Genomic DNA, 13798 nt, shown 5'->3' on the forward strand with positions numbered 1-13798 from the left:
CTATATTTACATAATGACTGATTTCTTGAGAAATTATGTTTGGAAATGAAGAAACAAGTATGTGGGGAAAAAAAGGATGGTTGTGGTTGTGATGGTGGTGGTGGTGGAACTATACAAGTTGCAAAAATTATTTTGGGATGTTTTATTTTTAATTATTAAGTATTTACTGAAGAAGGGGCCTTGGAGATCATGTAGTTTGACCCTTGTCAATTTACTGAACAGAGGAAAGACTCCTAAGCCCTCTCTCAATTTAAGTACCTGCTATGTAATAACACTTCTAGGAGATTAGGAGTCATTTGCTAATCAGAAAGAAAAGAACAGAGGTGTTATATAATACCTCTGCTTTCTCACTGGCTATAAGGCTACTTTACTTTATTATAGACTAGTTTATTCAAAGCTATTGGTTAGATAGCAATGGCCTTCATCTCTTCTATTATGCGTGCCATTAGTAAAAAAGATGAGCAAAAATACTACAAAGATCACTCAGACAGAATTTTCTCTGGTATCATTTAATCTTAAAAAATATTTAATTAAGAAATGGTAACAATGTTTTAATATACTTGCAAAGTGTTCTTGTTTTTAAGAACTGACATTATTGCCATGATTTAATTTAGTTTGAGTATGTTTATTTTGAACTAGATTCTGCATTAGGCTATGGGTGTTAAAAAATGGGTAAAAAGCAGGTTTCTTTAGAGATCTAAGTTCTGTGAGTAAGAAGGTAGTATTAGGATAAAATTCTGATTAACATCATGATACTTATTATGAAGAGGGGTGTTATCAAAGTGTATGTGAAATCATAAACTAAGTGCCTGAGTCAGTTTTGGAAGTGGGCTTTCTGGAAGAAAAAGAGCAGGAGGAGAAGGGGCCATGAGAATTCTCTTTTTTTGTGTGCAACTTTTCACATTCCTAATTTTGTGGGGCTACAAGGAAGTAAGCCATCTTTTGGTATACTCTGCCTTCAGAACCCTCACAGATACCGAAATCCTCAGATCCCTTTTGTAAAATGGCATAGTGTATATGTGTATCCTCAGTAACTCAGTCATGTCTGACTCTTTGCAACTCCATGGACTATAGCCTGCCAGGCTCCTCTGTTCGTGGGATTTCCCAGGCAAGAATGTTGGAGTGGGTTTCCATTTTCTCTTCCAAGAGATCTTCCTGACCCAGGGATCAAACTTTGTGTCTCCTTCATTGGCAGGCAGCTTCTTGGCCACTGAGCCAACTGGAAAGTCCAAGATGGCATACATAGTACTTGTATATAGTTTAAATAGTCTCCAGATTACTTATAATATTAAATATGGTATAACTGCTTCGTTTATATTTGCCAGCATGCAGTGAATTCAAGTTTTGCTTTTTAAAACTTTGTAATTTTTTTTTCTCAAATATTTTGATCCACAGTTGGTTGAATCCACTGATGCAGAACCTGTAGGTGTGAAGGACCAACTGTAATTTCTTCTTGTCTCTGCAGACAATGGTTTGCCAATGCCTGAACCATATCTTTGTTTTCTCTGGGAACTTATCACAAGGACCCGTGGTTGACACAGATACCTCCTCTGTGTAGTTCCCTCTTTATGCTGTGGTGCTCTGTGGACAAGTGGGGTTTTCAGTCTCCACCACAATATCTTTCCACAAAGAGCACATAAAAGTCTTACAATAATGAATAGCAAAGAACAGTAGATAGAATAGTAAGCTTCTTAATTAAGCATTGCGGTAATTGCTTCAAACATCTATGCCCTAAGGGACAGTTATAGCCTCTTCTGCATGTATGGTGAGATATGTAGTAGGCTATTCACTGTTTTTAAATAAACATTCAATTAACGAAGACTGGAGTATGATGCTCTGAAAAGTCTGAAGGTTGTGCTTTTTACTTTTCATGAAGTTTCAAGCACCCAGAAACCAATGGCTTTTAAAGAAAAGGTAAAATAGGTTATGTGTACAAACCACCTATCACAGAAGATTTAAGAGTTAGCATTCACAGGAATTCAAAAGTAGTTTTAGATCTTGGGTGAAAACAAAGCCAGCTAAGGTCAGTGCATTTTTACATCAATTAATGTAGTCTGATTTTAATGTCCTTCCTTTATAAAATATCCTCTTGCATGCCTAAAGATATATCCCATTGCAAGCTCCAGTAATTAGAGAAGGAAGAGCAGAAGGTATGTGTGTGTTGGGAGAGACACAGGGATGGGAGGAAGAACTGTATAGGTGTATGCAGGCAATCTTTTATCCATTGCTTAAACTTCCCTCATTTTCCTGTCTTCCCAATGGTATTCTTAAAAAAAAACTATGTATTTTAATTTGAGGATGATTGCTTTACAGTGTTGTGGTGGTTTCAGCCATACATCAACATGGATCAGCCATAGGTTACACATGCCCCGCCTGCCCCCGCCCCGAGCCTCCTTCCCGCCTCCCACTCTGCCCCACTCCTCTAGGTTGTCGCAGAGCACCAGCTCAGGCTCCCTGTGTTACACAGGAACTCCCCCCTAGCTGTTTTACACATGGTAATGTATATGTTTCAATGCTACTCTCTCAGTTTGGCCCACTCTCCTTCCACTACTGTGTCCACAAGCCGGTTCTCTATATCTGCTTCTCCATTGTTGCCCTGCAAATAAGTTCATCAGTACCATCTTTCTAAATTCCATATATATATGCATCAATATACAGTTTTTGTATTTCTTTTTCTGACTTACTTCACTGTGTATAATAGGTTCCAGTTTCATCTGCCTGATTAGAATTGACTCAAATGTGTTCCTTTTTATAGCTGAGTAATATTCCATTGTGTATATGTACCACAACTTCCTTATCCACTCATCTGCTGATGGACATCTAGGTTGCTTCCATGTCCGAGCTATTGTAAAAAGTGCTACAGTGAACATTGGGATATATGTATCTTTTTCAATTATGGTTTCCTCCGCGTATATGCCCAGTAGTGGGATTATCAGGTCATATGGTAGATTTATCCCTAGTTTTTTAAGAAATCTCCGTACTGTTCTCCATAGTGGCTATATCAGTTTACATTCCTACCAACAATGCAAGAGGGTTCTCTTTTCTCCACGCCCTCTCTGGTATTTACTTGTTTGTAGATTTTTTTGATGATGGCCATTCTGACTAGTGTGAGGTGATACCTCATTTTAGTTTTGATTTGCATTTCTATAATTATTACTTATGTTGAGCATCTTTTCACATGTTTTATCCCATTGTTTTGATTCGTAACTAATTTCTTATGCCAAGCCTCACTTGAAGAGAAGACAAGATAAATACCATTTGCAGCTTCTTCCTAAAAGAGGAAAAACCTGTATAGTTATACATGCACTATTCTTTAAAAATTTGTCCCCGCCCCCCCATCACATTTTCTAGTAACATTTCCCTGTGATGATGCAAATTTAAGGAAACTGCATTTCAGCATCAGGACCCTAAGTGTGCTTCCTACTGGGTTGATTACTTAGAGCTAATGTAGTGTTCCATTCACTAGGATTCCACACACTTCTCCTGTATTGATTGCATTATCAGTAGTACTAATCACACATATCATTACCAGCCAATTACACAAGCACATATCTAAACTAGGTAACTTATTCACCAACATTATCTGTTACAAGTCTTAATTTTGTAATGAAGTTGATTATCCTCTTACCCAATTGAGTATAGCTACATATTTTGATCTAGCAGGCTAAATGCAAGTTTATTGAATTATATAGTAGATAATTACTTACATATGTTTGTAACAACACAAAATGAGGGCAATTTGAGAGTAATCTGTTTCTTATTCTATTTAAAGAAGGCAATAGAGAAGGTTAATTGTTTTAAATAAAACAGACCCAAAGATACATTTGGATTAAAAAGAAAAAGCAATAAAAGTGTACTTCCTGCACACAAAACAGAATTGGATATGAGAACTGGTACTTAGGGATGCAGTCATTCAGACCCCCAGGTAGGTTTCTCACATATTCAGCATAAGAGTTCCGTTCAGGGTCATTCTGAAAGATTCATTTTAGGGAAAAAGGACATGGAGGACTAAAGAAGGTGTCTATGGGCTGACCTTGACAGTGAGGAATGCTAATACTCTATAGGCTACAGTTTAGTCACATGACCACAACTAGCTACCAAGGAAATGAGAATTATCCTTTATTCCAGGAAGTGGAACAGGGCATAGATTTTGGTGCACAGTTAGCAATTTTTGCCTTAAGGACTCAAAACATAACTTGCTCTATTTCTTGATTTAATGAATACTTCACTTGCCTTGGTCATTGCTTAAATTTCTCTTAGGCTTGCTTTGGTTTAATTCTATTACACTACGTCAAATGTCCTATAAAACCGACATTCAAGCTCTGACTCTTAGAAGACTTATACATATCAAACAGCTGAATAATGGGGAACATAAAAATGAAAAAGCATTTTTTTCAAAAATTTTATGTAAACACATTATGCCCCTGTTGTGGTGATGATTTTTTTAAGCAGGCTAAAATATAGGTAAGTGGGTTAGAATAAAAGTGTTAGCTTCCAAACCTAAAAAAGATATCACCTAGTTCAAGCCTCTTATTTCACAGATAAGGAATGTGAGGCTTGGAGAGATGGACGGACCTGATTGTACAGCGAGCGCTCAGGGTTTCAGGCTCTTCCTCAGTTTCAGGCTCTTTTTTCTGCACCAAGTCTCTTTTCATAACATTATTTGTCATATTTTTATTTGTAGTCATATTGCTTCCAAAACATAAGTCATTGAAAGATGTCCATCCATTTATAAAGAAGAAATAATATGCAATATATTATAACTGACAAGAGGTAGTGTGTTTAAATCCATGAGAAAATAGACACAAACACCTTTCTTGATTTTCCAAACTCATCTGAAGGACCCTAATAAATTAGCTACTTACTAAAGGTTCTTTTTAAAAAAATACATAATTTTTTCTTATTTCCTCAATAAAAGAATAATGGGTTCTAGATAAATCTTCTTCAACTCTAAAATTATCTAATCCACGGCATGCAGATTATATAATTTTAGAGAAGGCAAATTTGTGATCACCATGCTAGTTAAGATCTAGGATTAAAAGTTCAGAAAAAACAAATTATGAAATACGAAATACTGGAAGCTGTGTGTTTTTAAGGAAGAAAACCACATCATTACTTTTACAACCCCTGTAGGCAAAATTTGACTGTTTAATTATGCTATATTAGCAGAAATATGAAGTTTTGTTTCTTATTTAATTACTATTGCCTTAGCCTAATTTCATGCTATTTTTGTAAGGATGTATAAAATAGAAAGTGTACAAGAAAAGTGGCACAAACCTAGGTGGAGTCTAAGGCATACAAACTTCAGGGAATTTTATGGAAATGTGGAAATTCGGGGTTATTTTCACCATTCTTATTTATGTCAGGTGTTAGCTATGGTTGATCTTATACCAAGAGTGAATCAAAATCATTAGAGTGATGATGTATGTTCATTTATTAAATCCAAAGAAAACTGAAGCAGAATCTTCAGAGTTGGTTTTTATTATGAACATTATAAACACAGCTGCAAGTTAATATTTGTGCATAGAGTAGTTTTTGCTTATCACGTTAGTAAAGACTAAATAATCTGGCAAACTTGCTGGAAATGAAGATGAGAAGACTTTGCTCCCTCCCTGTCCACCTTCTACCAAACATAAATAAAAAAATCCATCTAATTTTGTGATGCCATAAAAAATAATGGTGTGAAATGTAAGTAAAGAAGAGAACCAGGCTTTGCTTGCCTTCATATTTACCTGTCCTCTGTGTTAGAAATCTATATTCAGTTGATTATTAATGTAAAAAATCAGCAAATGCATGGTGTCACCCTGTGTATGCACCAGGGACTTTAAGGCTAAGACCATCTTTTAATGTACTCCATACTGTTTTTCATATTGCTTTGATTTGTGAGGATTTTCTATGCAGTCCACTGTAGTGTAGGGATATTCGCTTCTTTTGGATCCCTCTTTGAATATACCCTCTTTAAAAGTGGGCTGCATGTGATCAGACAGTTTTTAAAAGCTACTGTTTTGTATTTTCCAAAGAATCTGACGTTGGTCCCCATGGTGACATAACACCTATTGAAAATAATAAAGAGGAAGAGTCTATTTTTTAACATTTTTTGTAATTTAAACTTTAAATCTAACTGCTCTTCTTCATAGGTGCTATATTGATAGAATTGTTTTTAATAGGAAGTTTTGAAAAATGTTTGTATGGTAATGTAACAAATACAGTCAAAACTGGAAGTTGCTATTTTAATTTGATTATCCTTTTGAGGACAACGTGGATTAAATGTCATTATACAGAAGTACATGAAAAGTAAAACAAATGCATTGAGAACCCAGAATTTCATTTCAGTAATCAATTATTTTCAACGACTCATGACCTCTGAATGGTTTCCGTGAAGAAAATACCTAGAGTTGATTTTATTCAAGTCCCACCATTCTTTCCTTTTTAAAAACATGCATGCTGATATTTTTGTGTTCATGCAAATTTTTTACTCACTAACTCTGTATATATTAAGGGGCATTGGCATCCTAAGTAGGACTATATTTAAAAAGTGAGTAATTTTATTCTTATAGTTCTGAGTATGGCTTCTTTGTACTGTGATGAATCTTGCTTTCTGCCTTTTATTTGCATACATAAAATCTTCATTTTTGCCTCATCATGTATCTTTTCTGCATATAATTAACATTAAATTTTTTTGTGCAGAGCTGGGTATTTGCCTCAGAATATTCCCCTGGAGATTATCAGATACCTGTCTGAGGAAAAGGATTTTCTTCCTTGGCATGCTGCCAGCAGAGCTCTTTATCCTCTAGATAAATTACTGGACCGCATGGAGAAATACAACGTCTTCAATGTAAAAAGATATATTTTCTTCTTTCTTCTTTTCAGAAGATAAACTGTTTTCTCATTATCTACTATGTTCAACTTGATCCCAAGTTATTTTAGTTTCTTCTAATTTGTGTTATCATTTTTGTTCTGATTTTCTACATGACACTAATGGCAAATTCTGAAGAAAGAAATGTAATACAAGCTACTTTTTTTTTTCTGGCCTAAAAGTGTCAGTTAAGCTTAAATGCCTCAGAATTTAAGAATAAATATACATAACAAATCCTTAAAGTTCAAACTTACTTCCCTAGAGTTAAAGGGTTCTGTGTTCACAAAGGACTTAACCTGGGAGAGGGATGCAAAAATCTTCACAGAATAAAGACAGTTTCAGTAAAGATTCTTAGTCATTATTTTTATCCAAAGGGGCATAGTAAATTCAATTCACTTCCTTAATTAACAAGGTTAAGATCAACATTGAGGCAAAAGCCCATTCATAATTGGGTCCAAGGAGATATAGGAGAGCAAACAACAGCTAATCCAAATAGACCTGAAGACATGGCAAACATTCCAATATATTACTTGACCAGATTTCCTAAGCCTAAGGGCTGGAAATGGGGAAAGCAATGGCACCCAACTCCAGGACTCTTGCCTGGAAAATCCCATGGACGGAGGAGCCTGGTGGGCTACAGTCCATGGGGTCGCTAAGAGTCAGACACGACTGAGCGACTTCACTTTCACTTTTCACTTTCATGCACTGGAGAAGGAAATGGAAACCCACTCCGGTGTTCTTGCCTGGAGAATCCCAGGGATGGGGGAGCCTGGTGGGCTGCCTTCTATGGGGTCGCACAGAGTCGGACACGACTGAAGCGACTTAGCAGCAGCAGCAAGGGCTGGAAAACCAAACCTGCACAGCTGACACCATCTAATCTAATGTAATAATCATTTTGAATAGCATTAGGGTTAAGTACTGCTAATGAGCTTTTGATTCCAAAATTTCTTATCACCAGTGAAGTTTTGCATGCGAGAATGTATCTCTGTAACTCCTATCACCATTGAGCATTATTTATTTTCCTTTTACTAATTTGAAGACTCTGCTCTGTGTCTTATAAAATTTTTCTAATTTATAACATACTGGCTCTGCTAATTAACCTATGAATTTGAAATGACTCGAGGCAAGATGGCTCTGACATGAAAGCTGTTTATTAGAGTCATCTAAATAGTGTGGTGTCCATAAGAGTTGCTCTTTTAAATCTTATCCTAAGCCTGCATGAAAGCACCTTGGCTTTAACAGTTTTTTTAATGAGGATAATCTTGGCTTGACTGTTCATTGTCATCAGTTTTGTTTTAGTCTGCCTTTGCAGCAGACGTGCATACAAGTGTCAGTATAGTTATGGAGTCTATCATTTTTATCTGCTGGAGAAAGGCTTATTACCCTTCTCTTTTCTCCTTAACACAGAGACACAGTAATATTCACTTATGTAAAACAAATTTACATTCTCGTGTATATTTGTACTTTAGAATAGTATATCATGTCAGACACTTCATTTCCAGTAAAAGTTAAGAATTGTTTTACTGTAATTTCAGGGTTTTCCTTCCTTTGTCAAAATTCAAGGACCACATTAAAATGAGGAGAACATATCTTACCTTACTACTAATATTTAATTATATCGTTAGATGAATGGATTTTGACTTTGAAATATGAATAGTCCATCATTTTACTAAAGAGTGAATCTCTTTTTTTGTGTTAGGTTCAACAAGGCTAGGCTATTAGCTGGGCTTATCTAAGAGTTTTGCATTAAATAGGGTCTATTTACATAAAATGATAAAGATTAGGTACTCATTTTCATAAACTATATCTACATACATATATAACTATGTATACATGGATTCATTATCAATATTCCTTAGTTTCTTTTTTGCTACAAAAATTGTCATCTCAAATATTTAATAGTGCAAACTGCTAAATTTGTCAATAGGCAGTAAAGAGTAGACTTCCACCATTGCAACTGCATTTTATATTTATTTTCTATGTTTGAAATACTAAGTCGAATGAAATTATAATAAAGCTTTACCACACCCATTATTTTACGGACATTCAAAGTAGGTTCGTTTGGAAAATATTTTAAGTTACATATAATTTCAGTTGTCAGAGCGAAGTGATTTGAAAGTAACGTTATCTTTATTTCTCCTACTCTTCATTTAGGAATACATTTTAAAGCAAGTTGCAACGACGTACATCAAGCTTGGTTGGCCAAAAAACAGCTTTAATGGATCTCTTGTCCAAGCGTCCTACCAACATGAGTACGCTTTATTTTCTTATTTGCTTCCCCCCAGAACCGCACAGTGACGCGCCGCTAGAAGCGCTGTGGCTGTAGCAGCGTGAGACGGCCTTTCATCCGGCGTCTTTCATGTCCCTTTCCCGGAAGGACTGCTGGTGGGCAGCACGGTTCCCACCACCTGGTACTGAGAACAAAGGCTTCCCTTGGCCGTGTTTTAATTTAAAATCTGCCTCTACTGGTAAAGTTGAGATCTGAACCTAGACCCCTCACTACTAGAGAACTGTTTCCAGAGAAGACGTTTTTATGCACAACTCCCACCCTGCTCAAGTATCTCTTACTCAGCAAAATGGAATCCCCGTGTCTGAAAATTATTTTGTGCTAATTATTTACATATGGACTGTAATGTAGTGTAGTGAGTTACCCTTTCTCTCCAGATATTAACCCTGTTGGTTTTTCTTTTCCTTTCGATGATACCTAGAGAACTACGTAGAGAAGTTATAATGCTGGCATGTAGTTTTGGCAACAAGCACTGTCACCAACAAGCATCAACACTCATTTCAGATTGGATTTCCAGCAACAGGAACAGGTAAGCTGAAGCAAATCCTATTCTTCTGCTATGATATGTGCTACTTTCCGATTCTGAGTGGATGCGTTACATTCATTAACTGGAGAAAAACAAGACGAGATAAAAACACTGCAGAACTTTGTTTCAGGTTCACAGATTACCAAGCAGCCCCACAGAAGCCACAGTGTACATCTCTCTGGAATATTCTATCTAGTTTTAAACTACCTTAAGACAGGCCCTTATTCTTCATAAATAGAGTGCCACCTTATTTTGAATCCTGATAGCTTTGCTGTCCCATGAAAACAAAATAATTGAATTTAGGTCAAACTCTCAATTTCCTTAGAAAGGTTGTGGTATTTATTTATAAAACAACTGTGAGCATTTGATATAAATAAAGCAGCATAGCAAATGTTAATTGTAAAACCTAAAGGCAAAAATGTTATGAAAAACCTGTAGTCTTTCAGTGACCTTTGATAGAAACCTTAAACTTGTGTCTTATCTTGGAATTTCACAGTACAGTATTTTCATATATTATATGAGGTTAAAAATATTTGATAGAATTATTTTTGACTTAAATATTATACTAAATGTCATTTAATGTTAATGAAAAAATATGAAGCATAAACCAAATCAAAGATCAGTGATTTTCATGCTATAGTTTTAAAAAATATTTTAGATATATTTGAATTTCCAAACATCATTATGTTCCATTTCTTTTTACACTCTGGGAAATTTTTAATCACACTGCTCCAGTCTTTGCCACCTTGTTAAGGAGAGTCTGATCAGAAGGGTGAGGATTTAAGGAAAAATTAGTTCAGAAGATTCTATTTTACATGTTTCAGGGGGCTTGTGCCTGGTGTCAGTGGCTGAGACAGCCCCGTGGGCAGCAGAAGGAGACTTGTTGTAGAAGAACGTTGAGAACCACAGAGAGCATGATTTGTTTATGGAACAAAATGGTATTTGTCTTGCTGAGAGTTGTTTAGGTTTAAACTTAGATATATCTGACTCCAGATCAAAATGTAGCTTTCCTGCTTTAAAGGTTGTGAGGGAAATCTTTCACTGCATTACTTAGTAATTAGTCATAATCTCTCACTTTCTCTAGAGTTTTCCTCTTTTCTTTTTAAGTCAATCCTTGTTGGCCATACACTGAGCTAAGAAGGAAAATATTTTATTACTATCATCTCTCAATGGAGTCATCATATACTAGAAGACAGTGATTAAATTCCTCATCACTCTTCTCTAGAACTATACATCTTCATTTTTTAAAACTTATCCTTTTTGCTAAGCCCTCTAAAACCTTTCATGCAACACTGATCTCAGTCGTGTCCGACTCTTTGTGACCCCATGTCCTGTAGCCTACAAGGCTCCTCCGTCCATGGAATTTTCCAGGCAAGAGTACTGGAATGGGTTGCCATTTCCTTCTCCAGGAGATCTTCCTGACCCAGGGATTGAATCCGGGTCTCCCGCATTGTAGGCAGATGCTCTACAGTCTGAGCCACTAAGAAACCTTTTATATTAGTCTTAAAATGTTATTTTAAAATCTTTTCCTGTTGTTTTTTTTTTTTTTACCACCCCCTTCAATGCTATCACATTTAATCGGGCTATGAAAACTTAAACATTTATCCAAAATCAATACATCCAAAATGTGACCAAGATATTTAATCATATATACATTCAAGGAAAAAAAAGTAAAATATACTCTTTGACAATTGTGGTCTCAACTTTCCACCCTTCTGTTTTTTTGTTTGATTCTTTGATTGTTTTATTTGGCAATTTGACTTAAACGTGCTTAATTGCTTCAGTCATGTCATGAACTACAGCCCACCAGGCTCCTCTGTCCAAGTCTTCCCAGGCAAGAATACTGCAGGAAGTTGCCATTTCCTCCAGAGGATTTTCCTAACTGAGGAATCAAAGGCATGTCTGCCACTTCTCCAGCATTGGCAGGCAGGTTCTTTACCACTAGCTCCACCTGAAAAGCCCCTTATTTGGCTATAGACAGGAGAAGGCAATGGCACCCTACTCCATTACTCTTGCCTGGAAAATCCCATGGACGGAGGAGCCTGGTAGGCTGCAGTCCATGGGTCGCGAAGAGTTGGACACGACCGAGTGACTTCAGTTTCACTTTTCACTTTCATGCACTGGAGAAGGAAATGGCAACCCACTCCAGTGTTCTTGCCTGGAGAATCCCAGGGACGGGGGAGCCTGGTGGGCTGCCATCTATGGGGTCACACAGAGTCGGACACAACTGGAGCGAATTAGCAGCAACAGAGCAGGTGCTTTTTCTCAGAACTGATAGCTCTGTTTGAACCCTTTCATGAATTTGCTCATACTTACCTACATTCTTACTATTTTATTAGAACTGAACTGATACCACTGTATTACCATAATTTCTCTAAGGAGTATTCAAGCCTGATATCATTTTCTACATTTAAAAATATAACTATCGGGAAAATGCTATCTTTAAAATAATTCATTTATTTAATGAAATTTTATTGAGCAATTCTCAGTAGCAGCTTTCACTTTCATGCATTGGAGAAGGAAATGGCAACCCACTCCAGTGTTCTTGCCTGGAGAATCCAAGGGATGGGGGAGCCTGGTGGGCTGCCGTCTCTGGGGTCGCAGAGTCAGATACGACTGAAGTGACTTAGCAGCAGCAGCAGCAGTAGCAGCTGGTAAACAAAAAGAGAAGACGTGAAGCTCAAAATTCATAGGAGATACAGCTCTGTGAACAAATAGTGGTGGGAGACCCTGTCTTCTGCCTTATGAAGAGTGAGTGGGACTTAGTTAGAGGACCAGGCGCATGAGGCAGGGTTGGGTGTATGTGAGAATGTTAAGGGGTGGTAGGGGTCCTAAACAAAAGGGAGGCGCGTGGGTTGATGTTTAATTTTAAAGAGTACAGCAGTTTTTGACTTGTGAGTTTGAACCCTCTGTCACTTCCATAGTTCAGTTCAGTCACTCAGTCATGTCAGACTCTTTGCAACCCCATGAATCACAGCATGCCAGGCCTCCCTGTCCATCACCAACTCCCGAAGTTCACTCAGACTCACGTCCATAGAGTCAGTGATGCCATCCAGCCATCTCATCCTCTGTTGTCCCCTTCTCCTCCTGCCTCCAATCCGTCACAGCATCAGGGTCTTTTCCAATGAGTCAACTCTTCGCATGAGGTTGCCCAAGTACTGGAGTTTCAGCTTTAGCATCATTCCTTCCAAAGAAATCCCAGGGCTGATCTCCTTCAGAATGGACTGGTTGGATCTCCTTGCAGTCCAAGGGACTCTCAAGAGTCTTCTCCAACACCACAGTTCAAAAGCATCAATTCTTCGGTGCTCTTCCTTCTTCATAGTCAACTCTCACATCCATACATGACTACTGGAAAAACTATAGCCTTGACTAGATGGACCTTAGTCGGCAAGGAAATGTCTCTGCTTTTGAATATACTATCTAGGTTGGTCATAACTTTTCTTCCAAGGAGTAAGCATCTTTTAATTTCATGGCTGCAATCACCATCTGCAGTAATTTTGGAGCCCAGAAAAATAAAGTCTGACACTGTTTCCACTGTTTCCCCATCTATTTCCCATGAAGTGAAGGGACTGGATGCCATGATCTTCGATTTCTGAATGTTGAGCTTTAGGCCAACTTTTTCCCTCTCCACTTTCACTTTCATCAAGAGGCTTTTAAGTTCCTCTTCACTTTCTGCCATAAGGGTGATGTCATCTGCATATCTGAGGTTATTGATATTTCTCCCAGCAATCTTAATTCCAGCTTGTGTTTCTTCCAGTCCAGCGTTTCTCATGATGTACTCTGCATATATGTGAAATAAGCAGGGTGACAATATACAGCCTTGATGTACTCCTTTTCCTATTTGGAACCAGTCTGTTGTTCCATGTCCAGTTCTAGCTGTTGCTTCCTGACCTGCATAGAGATTTCTCAAGAGACAGGTCAGGTGGTCTGATATTCCCATCTCTTTCAGAATTTTCCACAGTTTATTGTGATCCACACAGTCAAAGGCTTTGGCATAGTCAATCAAGCAGGAATAGATGTTTTTCTGGAACTCTCTTGCTTTTTCCATGATCCAGCGGATGTTGGCAATTTGATCTCTGGTTCTTCTGCCTTTTCTAAAACCAGCTTGAACATCAGGGAGTTCACAGTT

General features: G+C 37.4%; 1 protein-coding gene across 1 annotated transcript in view; it reads left to right on the plus strand.

Annotated features, from left to right (window-relative positions):
* TRHDE (thyrotropin releasing hormone degrading enzyme) overlaps positions 1–13798 on the plus strand; it is a 453490-nt gene that overhangs the window by 398502 nt on the left and 41190 nt on the right. The window contains exons 13-15 of the mRNA XM_005679723.3: positions 6688–6835; positions 9011–9108; positions 9565–9672. Of these exons, the coding sequence (XP_005679780.3) occupies positions 6688–6835; positions 9011–9108; positions 9565–9672 (354 nt within the window). The remainder of the gene's footprint in view (positions 1–6687; positions 6836–9010; positions 9109–9564; positions 9673–13798) is intronic.

Source organism: Capra hircus, chromosome 5, assembly GCF_001704415.2.
Source record: "Capra hircus breed San Clemente chromosome 5, ASM170441v1, whole genome shotgun sequence".
NCBI classification, from domain to species: Eukaryota; Metazoa; Chordata; class Mammalia; order Artiodactyla; family Bovidae; genus Capra; species Capra hircus.